We start from the raw sequence: 18,083 nt of genomic DNA on the forward strand, positions 1-18,083 counted from the left end.
GGCACCGGGCCGCGCTTCCCCCGGCCCCGCCGGCCGAGACCGCAGTACCGGGGAGGGGGGAGCGGGGAGCGGGGGCCGGGGCTCGGGACCCCCGCACCGGGGCTGCGGGAAGCTCGCTCCGCCGGCTCGCGGAGCGCGTACCGGGGGCTCGCACACCCCCGATACCGGGGCTGGGCAATCCGAACCTGGGGTCTCGTATCCCCCTGCTCCTGGGGACTCAGCACCCCAAAATCCGAGGCTCGCATCCCCCTGATTCTGGGGATTCAGGACCCCAATATTGGCGGTTTGAATCCCTCCTATGCTGAGGCTTGGGACCCCAAAACCGGGGGTGGGGCTCGCATCCCCCCAATGCCAGGGYTTGTGACCCCAAAACTGGGGATTCACATCCTGCCAGATCCTGAGGCTCAGGACCCCAATACCGGGGGCTCCCATCCCCTTAGTTCCGGGGCTCGGCACCCCGATCCCGGGGCCTCCTTCCCCCCGGTGCCGCTCAGCAGGTGCGGCCCCTCCCCGGTCCCTGCCCCGCCGTGGGGTGCTGGAGCGCCGGCTCGGGGGGCAGCAGCAGAGGCTCCGGTGTGGGTGCGGGGGCTGCGGAGGGTGCGGGGGGGTGTCGGGGCTGGCAGCGGTGCAGGAAGCGGGGGGTGGGGAGGGCGTTTATTTTTGTGTTTTGAACCTGTTGTTGCTGCTGCGTGTGGTGGGGTGAGTGGGTGGCGAGAGCTGCGGACCCCTCCCTGCGCTGTCCCCCCCCAGCCCCTGCCCAGGGACCCGGCTGTGGCCAGGGGGATCCGCGTGAAGAGGGTCCCGCCGGACAAGTCYGGACAGATGGACACTGTCCGACCCCGGCCTCATCCTTTGTGTGCTGCGCTGGGGCCCTGCCCGGCCGCCGGGAGCCGGGCGGGTGGGGGAAGGCTGGAGCAGGCTGAGGCCGCCAGGGGCTTGTGGCCACGGACTGTGTGCTGGTTTTGCCCCTCGGGGACACCAACAGCTGGGCTGGACACCAACAGYTCTGGCCCAGTCTCACCCAGGCCTTTCTTTCCCTCCCGTGGCTCTGGTCCCTGCCTGGTGAACACCCCAAACCCCGCCTGGGTTTGGCACTGGGGGGTTCCTGGGGCAYCCAGCCAGCCCTGGACCAGCCACCCTCACCTTGCACTGATCATTTACCAGTGGCTACCGAGACAAGGGGTACTCAACAGGTCCCTCTCATCACCACCTGCCTCCCCCCTGGGCACCCCGAGAGGCCTTGAGGCAGTGGGGAGGGGTGAGGGTGTCCTGGGGCCAGGGTGGGCTCTGGCTGATTTGGGGCTGGAACTGAGCTGGGGATGCAGGGATGTTTTGGAGATTGGGGTGCAGCAGCTGCAGGGCTGGGGAAGCACAGTGGCTCCCCGTGCTGCTGGACAAAGCAGAGCCACAGCTCCGGGCAGCCCCACGGCGCCTCAGTCCCTGCAGGAAAGAGCCTCTTTGGGGAGGAAAACGCSTGTGATGTGCCAAAAGGCAGCGGCGAGGGGAAGGGCAGAGCCGAGGGGTGTGACGTGCCCTGGGGAGGGGGTGAGGAGCTGTCGGGCTGAGCTYGGGCTCTCCTGGGGCAGAGCAGTCTGGGGCTGGGGTTGAGGTGGGGGATGGTGTTGGACAGGGTGGTGGCTCYTGCCCAGGGGCTCCACACGCTGCCGTTCACCCCGCTTCAGACTGACCCTCCCAACAAGGGCCAAAGAGCCCAAGGAGGGGTGTAAAACCCTCCCCCAACCACATCCAGGCACTGGACCTGCCAATGTCTCCTCATTTTGAGTGAAACTCTGTGACTGAGCCATGGTGGGGAGCACAGCCAGAGCCTGGCCGTGGGGCTGGGAGGATTAGGGGGGTCCTGGGGCAGTTGGGGACATGGAGAGGCGTTGCCCCGCTGTTGGCCCGGCTCTGCGGCAGCCAACGGGTGTTGGGGCGGGCACTGCTGCCTTTGCCTTGGCTCCAGCTCTGCCTTGGCACCGGCCGTGGCTGGAGGAGGGTCCTGGCTGCCACAACCCGCTGGTGCCCGGGGAGGTTTGGGGGAAACCTTCCAGCTTTGGTAAAGGCCGTGCTGGTCCCACTGGAGCTGTTTGTGTGCCCTCTGCTCTCGCTGCTGCCCGTGTTGGGGAGCAGCTGGTGCTCCTGCATCTCACATCTGGCTGCTCTCGTGGTTTGTCTCGGTTGCTGCTCCCTCTGAGGGTCTCCTCGGAGAAAGGGCTCTCCCAGTCGTGCCTTCTCAACCCCAATCCAAAGCTGACAGTTTTACCCAGGGGAAAGAGAGACATTTCTGCCTGAGAAATAACCCCTGAGTCCTTTGGGGAGGCACTCAAGGCCTTGCTGACATCCAGGGAGAAGCGAAACCCAAGCCAGACCCCGCTGCCTCCCAGCCACGTGCAAGGAAACAGAAAGGGTCAGACCCATCCTGTCCCCGTGTGCAGCCRCAGGAATGGCACTGTCACCCTTCGAGCCCGCCCAGAGAGGCCACAAAACTCCAGCACAGGTGGCCCCACAAGAGCGCCCAGCCCTGCTCGTGGGGTTCAGAGTTCAGCCGCACCACGGGGCCTCTCGGCTGGACCTGCCCGGCTGGGAGGAACCGGAGCAGCTTTCCTGGGAAGCCGCCGGTGTTGGCGTCGCTGCTTCCTGGCCAGAAACAGCCCCTTTCCCCAGGGGGGTGGGCGTTCACATGGCTGGGGCTGTGCTGGGAGCTGTGCTGAGAGCCAGGCTGGGGCTCCAGCGGTGGAGATGCCGGAGGAAAGCCGAGGAGGTGCCGTGTGTTGCTGAGTGGAAGCGCCGGGATCGGGGCTGGAGGCACAGCCCAGATTCCTGAGCCTCCTCACCCCATCCAGAGACAAGCAGCCCCCAGGTCCCAGACAGGAGGCACCGTCGGGAGCAAGGATGAGCCCGGAGGAGGGAGAGGAGCCGGGTGGATCCTGCCCCAGACWGGTGTTTCGGGAAGGAGCAGGGCTGGACGCGGGTTGGGCCCAGCCCCCGGGCTTGGCGCTGAGGACTGAGCTCCCCAGGAATGTCGGGGCTCACGGGGGTGCCTGTGATGGGATCCACGTTCCTGCTGGYTCCTTGGAACCTCGTGTGTGCCTGTGTTGGTGGCATTGCCATTCTCTCTGCCACACGAGAGCAGGAAGCCAAGGATGGCTGGTGACAGGGGACAGGTGCCACATCCTGGCCGGTGCCAGCACTGCCCGTCCGGGGTGTGGGGAGCGGCTCCGCTCTCATTCATGAATAATGGTGGGAGTTTCCTGGTGGAGCCTTGCTCCTCTAACTGGGAGGGAGCTGGAAACCCAAGTGTTTGGAGGGCACTTGAACCATTGTTTGAAAGATCTGTAATTTTCCAATCAAACTCCTTCCCCGAGCCTCCGTTCATCAAATATTCATGGGATCCATTTTCTCTTGGCACTCCCAGCCCACGTCTCAGCCCGGAGAATCAATCAGGCAGCTCCGCTTGCTCTAATGCATCTGCGTTTTCGGGAGCCTGGGGCTGCCATCTCCTCCCCCCGCCTCCCTCCGTCCCTGTCCCCTCCCCGGGCAGCGGTGATGGCTGGGGCTGCGCAGGCAGTGGGAGCGCTGGGAAGGCAGCGGGAGCGCTGGGAAGGAGTGGGATGAGCGCTGGGGCGATGCAGCAGCAGCGGGGGGAGGCAGCAGCACCGTGGGGTAGGGTCCAGCAGCACCTGAGCAGGGTCCGGACCCTCAGCCTCGCGGATTTCTGGCTGCCACCGATGAATTTGCCTTGGTGGTCGATGCGTGGCAGCCCCCGGGGCGGCTGCAGCCCCCTCCCCTCCCTCCCGCGCCTGCCATCGGGAGCGTTCGATCCCGGCCGCGCTGTTAATGGCTTTGTGACAGAGCTTTGCAGCCTCCCCGCGGCCGCGTCACTCCGGGCCCGGCTCCTGGCATGGGAACGGGGCTGTAAAATCAGCGCTGGATCCTGCACTGCTGCCTCTACCACAACCCCCGGCCCTGCAGCCCCACCTCGGCTCGGGGGTGGTGCCCGTGCGGGGCATTCTCCTGCCTTCTCCCAGTTTGGAGCCGAGAGGGTGGGGAGGGAGCGGAGGTCAGGGGAGCAGAGGAGCAGCTCGGAACGGCTCTTTCGCACATTTGGATGAGCTAATGGGAAAAAAACAGAGGAAGGCAAATAAACATTATTGTTTCATGTCAGGCGGGAGGAGACAAAAGGTCACGGGCTTCCCTTGTGATGGTGGGAAACGGCAGCATCAGCAGGGCTGGAAAGAGCTGGAGAGCCAAGAGAAAGTGCGGGTGTGTGCAGGGGGTGCGTGTGCGCTCACACGTGTGTGTGGGTCCAGCCCGGGGTGGGGGGCTGCTGCTGGGAGCCCCCGGGCCATCATCCCCCATGTCCCTGCTCCTCGTCCGGGTTGGTGGCCCTTGAGGAGCTCGGTGGCCCCGGGATCACCTTCCCACCCTTCCTGACACCCGGGAGCACCAGAACCCCTAGATACCCCGGTGGTGCCACGGCTTTGTCCCGCCGGTGCTGCCGGGGTTCCAGACCTGGGGAGCGGCGCCCCAGCCCCGAGGGGCTCCTCRGTCGCCACACGGATCCCCCCGCATCCCCTCGGCGCTCGCCCGTTGCCATGGCGCCGTTGCCATGGCACTGTTGCCAGGGAACCATTGCCAGGGAGCCGCCTCCATCAGTCACCAGGGCCGGCGGCAGCGGGGCCCCATCGCTCCGAGCCCYGGAGAACGGGCGGGATGGGGCTGTTGGAGAGCGTGAGACCCCTCATCTCCACCCCATAGCCCAGTCCCAGCGGGCAGGGAGTGCGGGTGTGGCGGTGGTCCCCGCTCAGCCCCTCCTCGATGGATCAGAGYCCCCAGGGCAGGGGCTGAGCGGGCTGGGAGATTGCAGCGAGGGGCACCCAGCCTGTTCCGCGTCTCTCCCTGGGCCAGGAAGATTTCCTGGCGTCTGACCTGGGAATGTGGAGACTGTAGCAAATAATGGAAAATAAAAGAGGATGGAGGAGGGAGGAAAAGCAGAACAGAATGTTTCAGGAATGCTGTAAAAGTTTGGATCCGTCGAACAGGGCAAGATCCAGGAGAGAAAAGGGGCCCAGTTCAACGCCCTGCGGGTGCGGGATGCCAAGAGCCGGACTGAGGGGACCTGTGGCCCCACACCGGGAGGGAGCCCACGATGAAGGGCAGCCCCAGAGCTGTGGGGCTGGCGAGGAACACACGGGACACGAGCGGTACCGTGCGCCTGCGCCGGCGGAACAGTCGCGGCGTCGCTGCAAACAGCACGAAAATAACCACCACAAAAAGCGACACCTTCCCCGTTTGTTTTCCTGGCCTGGATTTTTTTTTTTTTGCGCATCGCAGGGATCCCCAGGGTGCGGGGTGAGGGGAGGACGGCGGCTCTGAGCGGCTCCCGGTTAATTGCTGGCTTTGAGGAGGGAGCGGGCGGGGGCAGGGGTTGCTCTCACCCTACAGAGCCCCGTTTGAGTTGTGGCAAAACCAGCGGGGAGCCCGTGCGAGGGGACACGCGTGTGAGGTCAGAGAGGGATGTCACATGTGTGCCTCAGCACCCCAAAACCCACCCCGCGTGTAAAACCATCCTTGTCAAACCGCGCCGGGTCCACCTCTGCCCCTTGCTCCGGCGAGCGAGCGGAGATGATCCATCGCCTGACAATACCTCAGAGCCTCCCACCCTAATTAGCGCCACAGCTAAGCACTTCGTTAGCACCGTCTGGCGAGCGGCCAGCAGCTCCTGTGGCGCTGGAGCATCCCGGTCCGAGCCTCCCGGCGCTGAACCGCACCTGGCGCTCGGCGGCGCGGGGGCTCCTGCCAGGCCCCGGGGGCTGCTGCTGGTCAGACTGGCCCGTGTCACCGCACCTTGGGGACACAGGAACGCGGGTGGGTGGGCAGGTGGCTGTGGGGATGGGGGATAAGGGATGAACCCTCCTGGCAGCGCTCCGGGGGCTGGGCGAGCCGGGAAAGCTGTGCCGGGGCCAGAGAGGCGACATTCCCGGCACAGCCGTGCTGCAGGGGCAGGTGCTGGGCTCGGAAATACGGATGCCACTGGGAGCAGAGCCTGTCGTCATGTGTGTGTCATGCGTGTGTCATGCATGTGTCATACGTGTGTCATGCGTGTGTCATGCGTGTGTCTGTGCACGTGTGCGTGCGTGTGCCTGTGCGCGCAGCCCGCAAAGGTCACCGTCCGGGAAAGGTGTCAGCAGCCAAGAAACGGGCTTGGAATGGAAAGCGTGAGCCAGATTGGAACGCAGGGTTGGCCAGAAACGTCCTGCTCCAACCCCTCCGTGGTCAGGGTTTCCATCTGCGCCACGGTGGGAGCGGGTCAGGGTGAGAGGATCCTCCAGGTGCTGGGCAAGGTGCCTGTCCTGGGGTATTGGGCAGGACAGGGGTCAAGGGGTGCCCGGAGGAGCCGTGCAGGCTCCAGGGAAGTGAGGAGGAAACAGCCGRTGGAAGGGAAGGGTTGACCCTTCGTGTGCCATGGCGTCTGGGTTGGTGTTTGGGCACTGTCGCGGTCACCTGCCGCTGGAGCCACCCCTCACTGCTGCTCTCTGATCTCTGCAGGGTCGTGGAGGCCAGCACCCTTCAGCAGGAGAGGCTGCAGGCCATCGCGGTGAGTCCCTGCTCAGGCCAGTGTCCCCTCTCAGGCCAATGTCACCTCTCAGACCAGTGTCCCCTCTCAGGCCAATGTCACCTCTCAGACCAGTGTCACCTCTCAGGCCAGTGTCCTCTCTCAGGCCAGTGTCCCCACATCCCCGTGCTGTCACCTGCAGCACATAGGGCAGACACCAGCGGGGAGAAGGGTGTAGGGGACAGACTCTCCCCATCCCGGGGGTCCCCAGCTGCTGGACAAGGACTCGGAATGACCCACGCTAGATTGTGCCTGTGATGGCTCCTCCTGGGGTGTCACAGCCAGCGTGGCGTGGCTGTGTGGTTGAAACAGGGACAGAGCGAGCAACAGGCAGCTGGGAGGTTTAATTAACGAAGCAGCGCCTTGACGAGCCCCGAGTGAGGGAAATGAGTGATGATTCCCCCCCTCCTCCTTCCCCAGGAAGAGCTGAGGATGGTGCCATCCAGCACCCACCATGGGCACTCATAATTACATTAATTAGCGAGCAGTCGGGGGTCGAACAGCCCCTCCCAGCACAGAACAGGGCGCTGCGTTGGTTGAACCCACTGCTGCCCCACAGCAGCCCCTGTGCCCATCCCTGCCCCACTGCCCACCCCAGCCCAGCCCAGCCCAGCCCGGCAAGCGGCCGATCTCCGCCGCACAAAGGGCAAATTGTTCTGGACCAGAGGAGAAAGCGCCGGGTGACGCGTCCGGGCTGGGTCTGACTCTGCTGAAATGATCTGGAGCAGCCCCAGGACGGGTGGCGGGGAGAGGGGGGCGAGGTAGAGGCCGCGGGGGCCGTTCCCCCCCGCGCTGGCAGCTCGCTCAGTGGGGCCGGCCGAGGGGAAGGTGACATTTTGAGATGGTGAACAGAGCCCAGGCTCTGCCCCCGATTTCTCTGCACCCTCAGCGCTTCAGTTTGTCCCAGAGAGGGCAGGGACGTSAYACCAGGCTTGCCGTGGGGTGTTCCSGGTCTCGCTGCCCCTCGGCCCCGCTCCTCCCTGCCCGGCCATGCCCGGTGCCCACCCCCTCCCCACGCCGACCCCGGCCCCACCGCTCCCGTCCCTGCAGGAGAAGCGGAAGCGTCAGACGGAGATCGAGAACAAAAGGCGGCAGCTCGAGGATGACAGGCGGCAGCTGCAGCATCTCAAGGTGAGCTCTGCTCTCCCCGGGCGTCCTCTGCGCTGGGGAGCCCCCGGCCGGGGGGAGAGCAGGATTGTGACCCCCTTTCTGCTCCCCAGTCCAAGGCTCTGCGGGAGAGATGGCTCCTGGAGGGGGCTCCGGCTTCTGCCTCCGAGGAGGAAGAGGCCATGAAGAAACAGATGCAGGAGGATGAGGTGAAGACCAAGGAGCTGGAGGARTCCATCCAGAGGTAACGGGGCCGGATCTTGGGGTGCAGGTAGASAGCACCCGTGTCCCTCCAGAGACCCCTGGGTGGGGGTGCTGAGGTTCAGCTGGGTCCCATGTGTTGGACACACACACTGTCCCCACCCTGGTGGCTCAGCCCTTGGGAAGGACAGCGAGGGGAGGTTGAGAGGGAGATGCTTCATCCCCTGCCCAACCCCCTCGTCCCCGAGCAGCCGCAGGCGGGGGCCCGCAGCCCCGGCTCGGAGGTGTCCCGGCAGCGCAGCAGGAATGCAATCAGTCACGGCGGTGCCGCTAATTACCGAGCATCGGTGCAGCGAGGGGTCAGGCACGAAGGGCCCTTTGTGTCCGGCTAATGGCGCGGTGCATTCCTCGGCCGGCGCCGAGCGAGGAGCCCGGGGGAGCTCTGCCGGGGGCAGCTGCCGCCGCGCCAGTGCCTGGGGACTCCCTGGAYGTCTCCTGCATCCCGGTGGGGCTGTGCTGCCCGGCTGGTGGCTGGGAACAGCAGGCTGCACTCGCGGAAAGCTCAGCCGGGTTTTGGGCAACATGTGTGGGAGCGGAATGATGACCGGACAGCGTCGCTCCGGCCACCAAGGACACGGCGGGGGGAGGGTTGGTGCCCCTGCCCGGTGCCCAAAAAAGGGTCTCTGCCACCCACTTGATGCCTGGTGGCTTTCCCCCTGCAAAGAGACAGCGACAGCAGTGCCAGATTCCATCTGTCCCTGCACCTCATGAGCCCAGGGGATGATTTGTGCCTCTGTCCCCTGCCCCGTGTCGCTGGCTCGCGTTCACAAGTCTGCTGTGGCCGCCTGCAGCACGGCTCTCTGTCCCTGAGAGCGCAGCTCCCCTCGGCCTCTCAGCGCTGTCTCTCCCTGCAGGCTGGAGAAGGAGCTGGAGACGCTGGAGAACAGCACCTCCGTGGCTTCCACCAAGGAGAACCTGGCAGAGGCGGCCAAGGAGGAGAAGGCTGAGGCCGTCCCCAACGTGAAGAAGGTGGGCACGGCTGCTGGGTGAGGGCAGGGCYGCCAGCAGCGGGCTCGGGGTCCCTGCCCTGGCGGGGATGGGTGGGCAGCGGGGCCGTGGAGRGTGCCAGCAGCTCTATAACCTCTCCCTTCTGTTTTGCAGAGTCCCCTGGGCACAGTAAAGGGTAGGTGAATCCTGATCCCCTCAGCCGCGGTTCAGCGCCAATCGCTCCCTGCTGGGGCCACACGGGTGGGGACAGCCAGACACTGCCCTGTCCCCRTGTCCCCTCCCGGGCACYGGCCACGGGGGGACACACAGCCCTCCCTGGGGCCTGACCCACGGGCACACACGGATGACCGGGCAGGCACTGGTTTTGGCTCAGGCGCTCGTGTCTCCTCTCCACCTCCAGCCGACAAGAGGCTCTCCAGCAGCCCCATGAAGGCAGTGGAAGGCACTGACATGATGAAGGCGGGTAGGTGCCCACTGCCCGGGGAGGAGCGCTCCTTCCAGGCTGCTTCCCCGTCCCYTCTGCACCGCCCTCGGCTCGCTGCCACCACCACAGCCGCTCCCCGCMGTGCCGCTCGATGCCTTTCCAAGCCCAGGGCACAGAACAGCCGTCATTGCAATCACAGGGTTTGGTTTTGCTTCCGCCCCACGGTTGATTCGTGGCTCAGGGCCCCTCTGCCTCAGCCCCGTGCCACGTCTCTGCTCCGGTTTCATCCTTCCCGCTCTTGTTCTCGGCTTCTCTGCGCAGGGGCGAGGGAGCTGAGGGTCAGCTGCSGGCATGGCTGACCCTATGTGTGCTACGGGGCACGTGGGGCCACGCTGCCTGAGCTGGGGGAGCTGCGGCCGCCTCTGCTGCTGGAGGGGTTTGCTCTGGTTTGGGGTGATGGCTCAGACCAGACCGTGGCACCAACATGGGGCAGAGCCCGTCTTGGGATCCTCGGAGCAAAGCACAGGGCTGAGGGGACCCCGCTGCTGGCAGGGACTGGCCAGGAGTGGAAGGARAGATGCCCAGGATTGCCCATCCCGYGGGGGCAGAGGGGCTGTCCCAGCACCAGCACCATCAGTGGGGGTTGAGCCTCCGTGAGCATGAAGCCGGCTCCCAGCCCGGCCCCCACGGCCAGAACTGGCCGGACAGATGGACACGGCTCAGCCCGAGAACCCCAGCAGCCGTGGAGGTAAGGGGATGCCAGCAGCACCAGGATGGCAACGGCCCCACGGGTCCCGGGAGGAGGGATGTGCCAGGGATGCCGCACCCGCCTCTGCCATTCACCGCTCCTCGCTGCCGCCTTGCTAACACCGCTGAGCCCCGCTGCGCCCTGCTGAGCACCCTGCTGAGCACCTCTGAGCCCTGCTGAGCACCTCTGAGCCCTGCTGAGCACCTCTGAGCGCCACTGAGCCCTGCTGAGCACCTCTGAGCCCTGCTGAGCACCACAGCGCTGCTGCCACACGCCGTCCAGCCGCAGAGCGAGGGAGGGGAGGGGCGGCCGTAACGCGCGCTGTCCTCTTTGTGTCCCAGCCATGTACTCGGTGGAGATCACAGTGGAAAAGGACAGAGTGACTGGGGAGACCAAGGTCCTGTCCAGCACCACCATGCTCCCCCAGAACCACTGTCTGCAGGGGGTCAAAGTGTACGAGGATGAGACCAAAGGTACGSGCTGGTGGCCGGTGGCCAGTGCTGGGCAGGGGACGAGGGAGCGGCCACCCGAACATCCCAGCGGGCACSCAGCGGGGTGAGGAAGTGTGGGGGCTGTTCCTGATGGCCTTCCCAGCCCTCTGAGGGCAATCCCTCACCGGTCCCAGTTTGGTGGAGCGCAGGATCATCCTGGCAGCGTGGTGGGGATGGTCCGGATGGGCCAGCCCTGGTTTGCACATCGTGACCTTGCACTTCTGGAGAGCAGAGAAGAGGATTTGTCGTGTCCAAGACTTGGGAGCCCGTCCCACGGGCAGAGAATGGGCACCAGCACCACGATGGGCTGTCCCACGGGCAGGGAATGGGCACCAGCACCACGATGGGCTGTCCCACGGGCAGGGAATGAGCACCAGCACCACGATGGGCTGTCCCACAGTCTGGCACTGGGGAGCACAACAGCAGGGACTGATCCCTGTGTGCAGCTCCCACTTTTGGGAACATCTGGGAACCTGCTCCGAAGGGCCTGGTGAAACCCAAAGGGACCATCGTGGTGGCAAGGACCAGCTATGAACTGGGGCGTCTCACTGGGAGCTGTGGTGGCTGAGCAGACCGACGGCCTTTCCAAGGAAAACACAGCACAGTGTTCCTGTTCAACCCCCTCCCTGTGGCCGTGCTGGCCCTGGTCACTGTCACTGTCCCTCACTCACTGGCTGCCCACTGAGGGAGCTGCACTGACCATCACACCATGCCCTGGGTCAAGTGGAAAGCACAACAAGCCCTTGGCCACTCCGGCCATGACGCACATCTTCACATCTCCATGTCCAGCGCCACGAGCAGCTGGGACAGCCTGGCTGGGGGGGAAAGCCCYGRCTCCCCYGGGCACRGGGAYAACGGGGACAACGGGGACAACGGGGACAAYGGGGACAAYGGTCCTGGCGGGCGTGGCAGGAGGTGGGGGGAACACKGYGGSGCAGCACTGGCCGAGCATGGCTGGGGTCTCAGAGGTGGCAGCGGTGACCTGGCACAGTGTCACGTCAGCCCCGGCCGAGCCGGGCGCCAGCCGACRCTGTCCCACCACGGGCAGCTTGGCCGGCTGTCGGTGACCTGGCAAGTGGCCACGGCTCCCGCAGGGCTCGCCGAGCCTGAGGCTTCGGGAACAGCTCCTCGAGCTGGGCTTTTATTTCGGTCTCCGTGGCTGCTGTGGGGCAGGAGCCAGGTGACGAGAGGGGATCTGGCAGCAGCTCTGCTGAGGGGAGGGTTGGGATGCTGGGGGGTCCCAGCCTCTGTACAGGAGCTTTGGAGAGGGGAAGGGGCTGCCCCTGACCACGGGGCTGAGTGGGTGGTCACCCTGTGCCCCCATCCTTCACCCCCCTCACCCTCCCTCCTCTTGTCCCCGCAGTGGTACACGCGGTGACCGCCGAGGACGGAGCCCTGCAGAAYGGAGCCCACCCGCTCAGCTCCTCCGAGGTGGACGAGCTCCTSCACAAGGCGGACGAGGCGAGCGAAGGCGCCGGGCGTCAGACCCCGGCCAAGGCTGGCCCGGGCAGCCAGAAACCSACACCGCGCCGGGAGATCACCGGGCTTCAGGCAAAGCCGCGGGACAGCGGCACGGCGGCCACGGGCGACGGGACGGAGCAGCCCGTCACCATGATCTTCATGGGCTACCAGAACGTGGAGGATGAGAACGAGACCAAGAAGGTGCTGGGGCTGGAGGGCACCATCAAGGCGGAGCTGGTGGTGATCGAGGACGCCGAGAGCAAGCCGGAGCCGGCGCACAAGGACCACACGCCGCCCAACGGCACGGCGCTGGAGCCGGCGGCCGCGCAGCCGCTGGGCGAGGAGGGCGCGGGCGGGCAGAAGCCCGGCGCCAACGCCACGGACGCCAAGGAGGCCGAGCAGGAGACAGACGCGAAGAAGCAGCGCTGCAAGTGCTGCACGGTGATGTGAGCCCCCGCCGAGCCCCCTCCGCCCCGGCCCCTGCTCACGCCGGGCTCCCCCCTTCCACCGGACACGGCCCCTCTTTCTGCAGAACCGGGGAGATCCAACATGGTGCCAAGGGGGCTGCGGCGGGCCCCGTCCGCCCCACACCGGCCCCGCGCCGCCCCCCAACCAGCGCTGCCTGTGGTATTTATTAGTGACCCCCCTCGTCCCCGCCTGCCGCCGACACCGGGGCCGCTCCCTCCGGCACCGGCACCGCCACCGTCACCGCCATCGCCATCGCCTCGCCCGCCGCCGGAGGACGGAGCCGCCGGGCAGGGGATCGGAGGACGACACTGTGTCCGTAGATGACTCCCCGGGAGCCGGCAGCCGTGGGAGCCGCTCTTGGCCCGGCCCAGCCCCGTGCCAGCCCTTCYCTCTGTGCCTCCATCAYCATCATCYGCTTCTCCAGCGGGGAAAAGCCTGRGTCTGTCCCCCCTGGCTGCCCCTGGACATCTCTGCTCCATCTCACATCCTCATCCCCGCGGTCCCGGGCTCCCCGAGCCCTCAAGGACGGAGCGTGTCCGGCGAGGGACGGGCTGCGAGGGCAGCGTCCACTCCCTGATACTCGGCTGTGGTGATGGTTGGGGCCACCCAGGCTCCTGTAGGGTCCCCAGGCCTGCTCTGCTCCTCCCGGGAGCCCCTCACTCTGGTGCTGGCAGTGACAGCCACTCCTCTGCCTCGGCTGCCGGCTGGTGCCACTGGGTTTGCCAGCCGATGGGGCCGAACTGCGCTGTGCCCAGTGCCCGTGTCCTCCTGGGGCGATGGCAGCGAGGGAAGGGGACCTGGAGGACTCAGCCTTGTGGGGCAGGAATGGGGTGAGGGTCCTTCGTGGCAGCAGGAGCATGGCCCAGCATCCTGTCCCCTTCCTGCGCCCACAGCTCGGCAGCAGCAGCTTTGCAGAGCCGCGTTCTGGGGTCCCGGGCTGCAGCGTTGGGTCCCCCAGGGGAGTGGGGCAGCCCAGTTCACCCCAGTTCACCCCAGTAGCGGCACTGGGAGCTGCCCAGGGGTCTGGTGTCCCACCGAGGGCAGCCTCCCTGCTGCCCCACCCCGCACCCCAGCCCTTCAGTGGGGATTTCACCACCAGCACCAGCGTTTCCTCCCCACTGAGACCAACTGGGGCAGGCGTGGGGGGCGCCTCGCAGCTTTTGGTACCCATTGCCCACATCAGCTGGCCCTGAGCCGCAGCAGCCGGGCTGGCAGTGCCCAGACACTGGTCCAGGAGCTTCGGGCAGGCTGCAGCCATCAGCCAGTGTAGGGATCCTTGTCTGAGTGTGAGAAGGTTCCCCCTGTGAGGCTGGGCAAGCCCCCAGGGACCCCCAAAAACGTGTGAAGCAGCATCCACGCTGCCCAGCCCAGCAGGACGCTGGTGACAGAGCAGCCAGGGGTGGGGCTCAGTTCCCCCAAGGCGTTCCTTCCCCCACATTCCCCTTGTGTGAGCAGTGACAMCCCCTCCCCATGTCCCCATGCCATCCCAGTTGCCCCCCAGTTCCCACCCAGGCTGTGATTTTCCCCCCAGTAGAGTCATTGCAGGGCTGGAGGGGGGGCTGGTGGTGCCACCCCAGTCCYGAGCCCCATCTGGGTGAGGCAGAGCTGGGGAAGGGGGGTTGGGATGGCACTGCCAGGGCAAAGGGGGGGCTTCTCCTGCCCCTTCCACTGCTGGGCATCGCTGGAGCCCCATTGCTGCAGAGCAGGGCACGGGCTGGGTGCCACAGGGCACCTGTCCCCATTGTCCTGGGGGAATGTCACCTCTTGCCACCCCACGTCAGGGGCCAACACCACCCACCCCACCCCACCCGCGATCCCCCTGCCCCCCTGGCACCCCCTGCCCCTCGTTTGGCTTTGACCCCCAGCCCGACCCGGCCCCTGAGGGGGGTGGGGAGCAGGACCAGACCCCCGGGCCGGGGCTGGGGGGTGAGAGGAAGGGGCGGTGGGCCCGGCATCGTCCCCACCCCATCCCACACCCCCGTGTGCCCCGCCCGGCTCCGCTGAAGTGCACTTCCCGTGCCCCCGAGCTTTTCACTTGTGCCGAAGCCGTTTGAATTCCCTTCCCCATCCCATCCCCACCTCACCCCACCCCGTTGTTTGTAAAACACCCAAACCGAGCAAATAAACTGTGTGAACAACCAGCCTGGAGCCAGCRATGGGTGGGAGGAGGCTGGGCGGGGCTGGGGATCCTGGGAGGGTGAGGATGGACGGTTTGGGATGGGGATATTCGGGGTGGGCTCTGCTGCCCCTCCCTTGTATGGGCACAGGATGTGGGAACCGGGATTGCTGGGAGGAAAGGGATGTAGGGTGGTACTGCCCAGGTAAAGGGGACATGGCAGCTCAGATTTCAAGGGTCAAGAATGGRGTCAGGACCCTTCAGATCCCATCACCAGGTGCTTGTGGGTCTCTGGTCAACCCCAGGCTGATGCAGATCCTGTTTCTGCCCCGGGCCAGGATTGCAGGGCTCTTCCCTCGGGCGGTGGGGCCCCGGCGCTGCCCGGTGCCAGCCCAGGTGCCAGCACACGCCCTGCGGCGGGCGTGGAGTGCTCCCGGCTCCTTGGCATCCCTTGTGGACTTTGGCTCAGCCCCACGGTAAAACAGGCTCCGCTCACCTGCCCGGAAACGCACAACGGCCTGGCAGCCGCAGCGCACCCGCGTCCGTGCCCAAATCAGCCGCTGCCGGCCCCGAGCGGGAACGGGGGCACCCGGGGCTGGGCAGGGGGTAAGTGGGACCCCAGCACCCGCAGTTGGGGTCCGCTGGTGTCTGTCTGACTCCAGCACCGTGCTCGGGCAGCGGCGGGGCCGGGAGGGGCTGCATGGAGGGAGTGGGGTCCAGCGGGGGGCAGAGGGGACAAGGACAGGGATGTCCCTCCCCAGCCACCGGCGCAGCGCAGGGCTGMGMGTCCTGGCACAGCATCGCCMGCTCGGCTGTGGCACCCCGTGCCGRCAGGGAGGGCMGTTCTGGGCGCTGGCAATGTCACCCACGCCACCGGCATCCAAGGGCACCGAGGACGCGGTGCCGCGCTCCTGCCTTTATCCTGRCAGGTGGCACAGGTACCCAGAGCAGCGCAGGGTCGCGTGTCCYCAGGGAAGGAGGGCGCTGCCAGGAGCTGGGTCTGGCAGCGCCGGGGCACCYGCCTGTGCAAACACCGGGTTATCAGAGACCGCGCCGGGGCGGCCCCGCGGTGCCMCGGGAGAGCCCGGGCTGCTCCTCCTGGGCTAACAGCCACCCTGGGGCACGGGGTGGGGACACAGCCGGACAGCCATGCTCTGGCTGTAGCTTCGTGGCTCCTCAGCTGCGCTCATGGAGCGCTTTCTCCTCAGAAAGCGCCTGGAGGAAGGTTTGTGGCTGCACGGCCGCASCGCCGCGCCGGGGAATCGAGGCACGGGCACATGGGCGCGCTGGCACCGGTGTGCGTTTGGGCATCAGTGAGCGCCACAGATCGGGGCCAAAAGCAGCCCCCTGGGCATGGGAGCCGCTGCAGCAGGGTGACGGCAGAGCAGGAATTTGGGGACAGGGCACCGAGCCACCCGCGGTTCTCAGAATTCCCCACAGCTCCTCGCTGCTGAGCTTATCAGCGCCCCGCAGCCGCGCCGCCCGCACCCCCCACACCCCACGCTGTCACCCCGGCCCCGCCCCGGCACACGCAGCTCGGCTGGGTGCCCCGTGTGGCCTCCCCGGAGCATGGGGACCCCTGCCCTGACAGCTCCCTGGACAGTAAGTGCAGCGTGGTCRCCGGGAGCTGGGGGGATGTTGTGTCCCCCGGGCCTTGGAGGGAGCGGTGCCCGCGCAGGGATGGCGGCAGTGAGGGCTGGAGCGATTGGGGTGGGCAGCAAAGGGACACGAGTGTGGGCATCAGTCGGTCTGGGGGCTCAGGGTGGGCTCAGGGTGAGCTCAGAGTGGGCACGAGTGGGCTCAGGGTGGACTCAGAGTGGGCTCAGGGTGGGCTCAGGGTGGGCTCAGAGTGGGCTCAGGGTGGGTCCAATGCAGCTCCACAACCCCGTGCCGAACCCCCGAGCTGCGGGGACCCTGCAAAGCCCCTCAGGTGTCTCCTTGTGGTGGGGGTCCCGGGCCAGATGGGTGGGTGCTGCTCTGCCCAGCGCCTCCCGCGGTGCTCGGCTGGGCCGGGGCAGCCCAGCATGGGGGGAACAAGCCCGGGACCCCCAAATCCCCGCAGTCCCGCAGCACCAGACGCAGCTCAGGGAGGTAGAATGTTTTGGGCGCAGCTTTGGGAGGGGCCGTTCCGCTCGCGTGGAGSCGGCCGGGAGCCCTGATAAGAGCCCAGCTGGTGTCCCTGTCCCTTTCTCCCCTCCTGAGCCGGCCACCAGCGCTCCCCGGTGAGGGGGTCCCCTTCGAGCCGGGACTTGGTCCCCCCCAAACATGGTAAGAGGCGTGGACAGATGGTTTTCATTACCCAGGTCACTGCGGGCAATAAAAGAGCGCTGAGTGAATCACAGCCGGGGAAATTGAGGCGGGCAGAGCCAGCGGGGTTGGGCACAGGGCTGGGCAGCATTTCCAGCCGTGTGGCATCGCCCGGGGCTGGCCACCATGTCCCAGCTAATGAGAGCCACGCGCTGCTGCCCCRGGAAAGGTTTAAAGAGCTCCTGGCAGGGACTCGGTTTGTGGGAGGATGGAGCATCCCGGGAGGGCTGGAGGGGAGCGGGGGAAGCTCAGTCGGCGCTGTCGCTGCAGGAGGGAGGCGCACAGAGCGCTCTCATTCTCGGGGGTGAGCCAGGATGCTCCGGATGCCGGGAACACCGGGCACCTCCTCCGTCCGGGGAGCCTCACCCTGAGCTGTGTTTGCCGGGGCTCCCAGGCTCTGGGCTGTCCTTGCCATCACCCCGGCATTGCTGAATGCCCCCCGAGTGCCCAGGAGCGGTGACACACCCTGACCTGCCGGAGCTCACAGGAGCCCAGCCAGGAGCGGTGACAGCTGACAGCAAAGCCGTGGCTGTGCCTTGGCAAATAGTGACACAGGATGCGCTGCCGGCTCCACGCACGTCCGCAGGTGACACGTGTGTCACTGGTTCTGGAGCCAGGGATGGCATCTGAGGTGTGGTGACAGCCGCTGTGTCATGGGGGACCCACCTATGCTGCCCCTCCCTGTCTGGCACCAGCTGGCCCCACCAGCGCTGGAGAAATGACCCCAAGGCCGGGGCCATTCCCTCCTGCCCCGTGTGCCAGGGGGGTTAAAGTCCCCTCGTTTTATGAGCCATGAAACCATTTTTATGGCCCTGCCGTTTCTAGAGCTGGGCTATTTGGAGGCTCCTTCCCGTAAACCCACAAGGAGCTGTTCCAGCAGGGATGGCCCAGGGGCTGGCACCGCCTCTCCCGGCCAGCACTGGCCAGCTCTGGAGGTCACTCCCTGCCCGGGGCACGTGCCCGAGGCTGCCCATGGCCGGAGTGGCACTGAGCTGGACATGGTGTCACCAGGAGCTTGTGGCTGAGGTTTGGCTGCCTTTGGTGCAGCACTGGCTGCCCGTGGCAGGTTTGGTGTGCTCTCTCAGAGCTCTGCCAGGCCGGGGGACAGAGGTGGGACAGGGTCTGGGCTCTGTGGC

General features: G+C 66.6%; 2 protein-coding genes across 2 annotated transcripts in view; one reads left to right on the forward strand and one right to left on the reverse strand.

Annotated features, from left to right (window-relative positions):
* PRSS57 (serine protease 57) overlaps positions 1 to 245 on the reverse strand; it is a 4,476-nt gene extending 4,231 nt beyond the window's left edge. The window contains exon 1 of the mRNA XM_057377561.1: positions 49 to 245. Within this exon, the coding sequence (XP_057233544.1) occupies positions 49 to 245 (197 nt within the window). The remainder of the gene's footprint in view (positions 1 to 48) is intronic.
* A 4,350-nt stretch (positions 246 to 4,595) lies between these two features.
* The window catches only part of PALM (paralemmin), an 18,154-nt gene continuing 4,666 nt past the window's right edge, over positions 4,596 to 18,083 (forward strand). Inside the window, exons 1-10 of the mRNA XM_057377562.1 lie at positions 4,596 to 4,731; positions 6,345 to 6,598; positions 7,667 to 7,747; positions 7,837 to 7,967; positions 8,839 to 8,953; positions 9,086 to 9,107; positions 9,306 to 9,395; positions 10,446 to 10,577; positions 11,959 to 12,497; positions 12,589 to 12,868. Of these exons, the coding sequence (XP_057233545.1) occupies positions 4,596 to 4,731; positions 6,345 to 6,598; positions 7,667 to 7,747; positions 7,837 to 7,967; positions 8,839 to 8,953; positions 9,086 to 9,107; positions 9,306 to 9,395; positions 10,446 to 10,577; positions 11,959 to 12,497; positions 12,589 to 12,868 (1,780 nt within the window). The remainder of the gene's footprint in view (positions 4,732 to 6,344; positions 6,599 to 7,666; positions 7,748 to 7,836; positions 7,968 to 8,838; positions 8,954 to 9,085; positions 9,108 to 9,305; positions 9,396 to 10,445; positions 10,578 to 11,958; positions 12,498 to 12,588; positions 12,869 to 18,083) is intronic.

The sequence above is a fragment of the Malurus melanocephalus genome, unplaced genomic scaffold (assembly GCF_030028575.1).
Source record: "Malurus melanocephalus ecotype Western Australia unplaced genomic scaffold, MMel_1.1 scaffold_318, whole genome shotgun sequence".
NCBI classification, from domain to species: Eukaryota; Metazoa; Chordata; class Aves; order Passeriformes; family Maluridae; genus Malurus; species Malurus melanocephalus.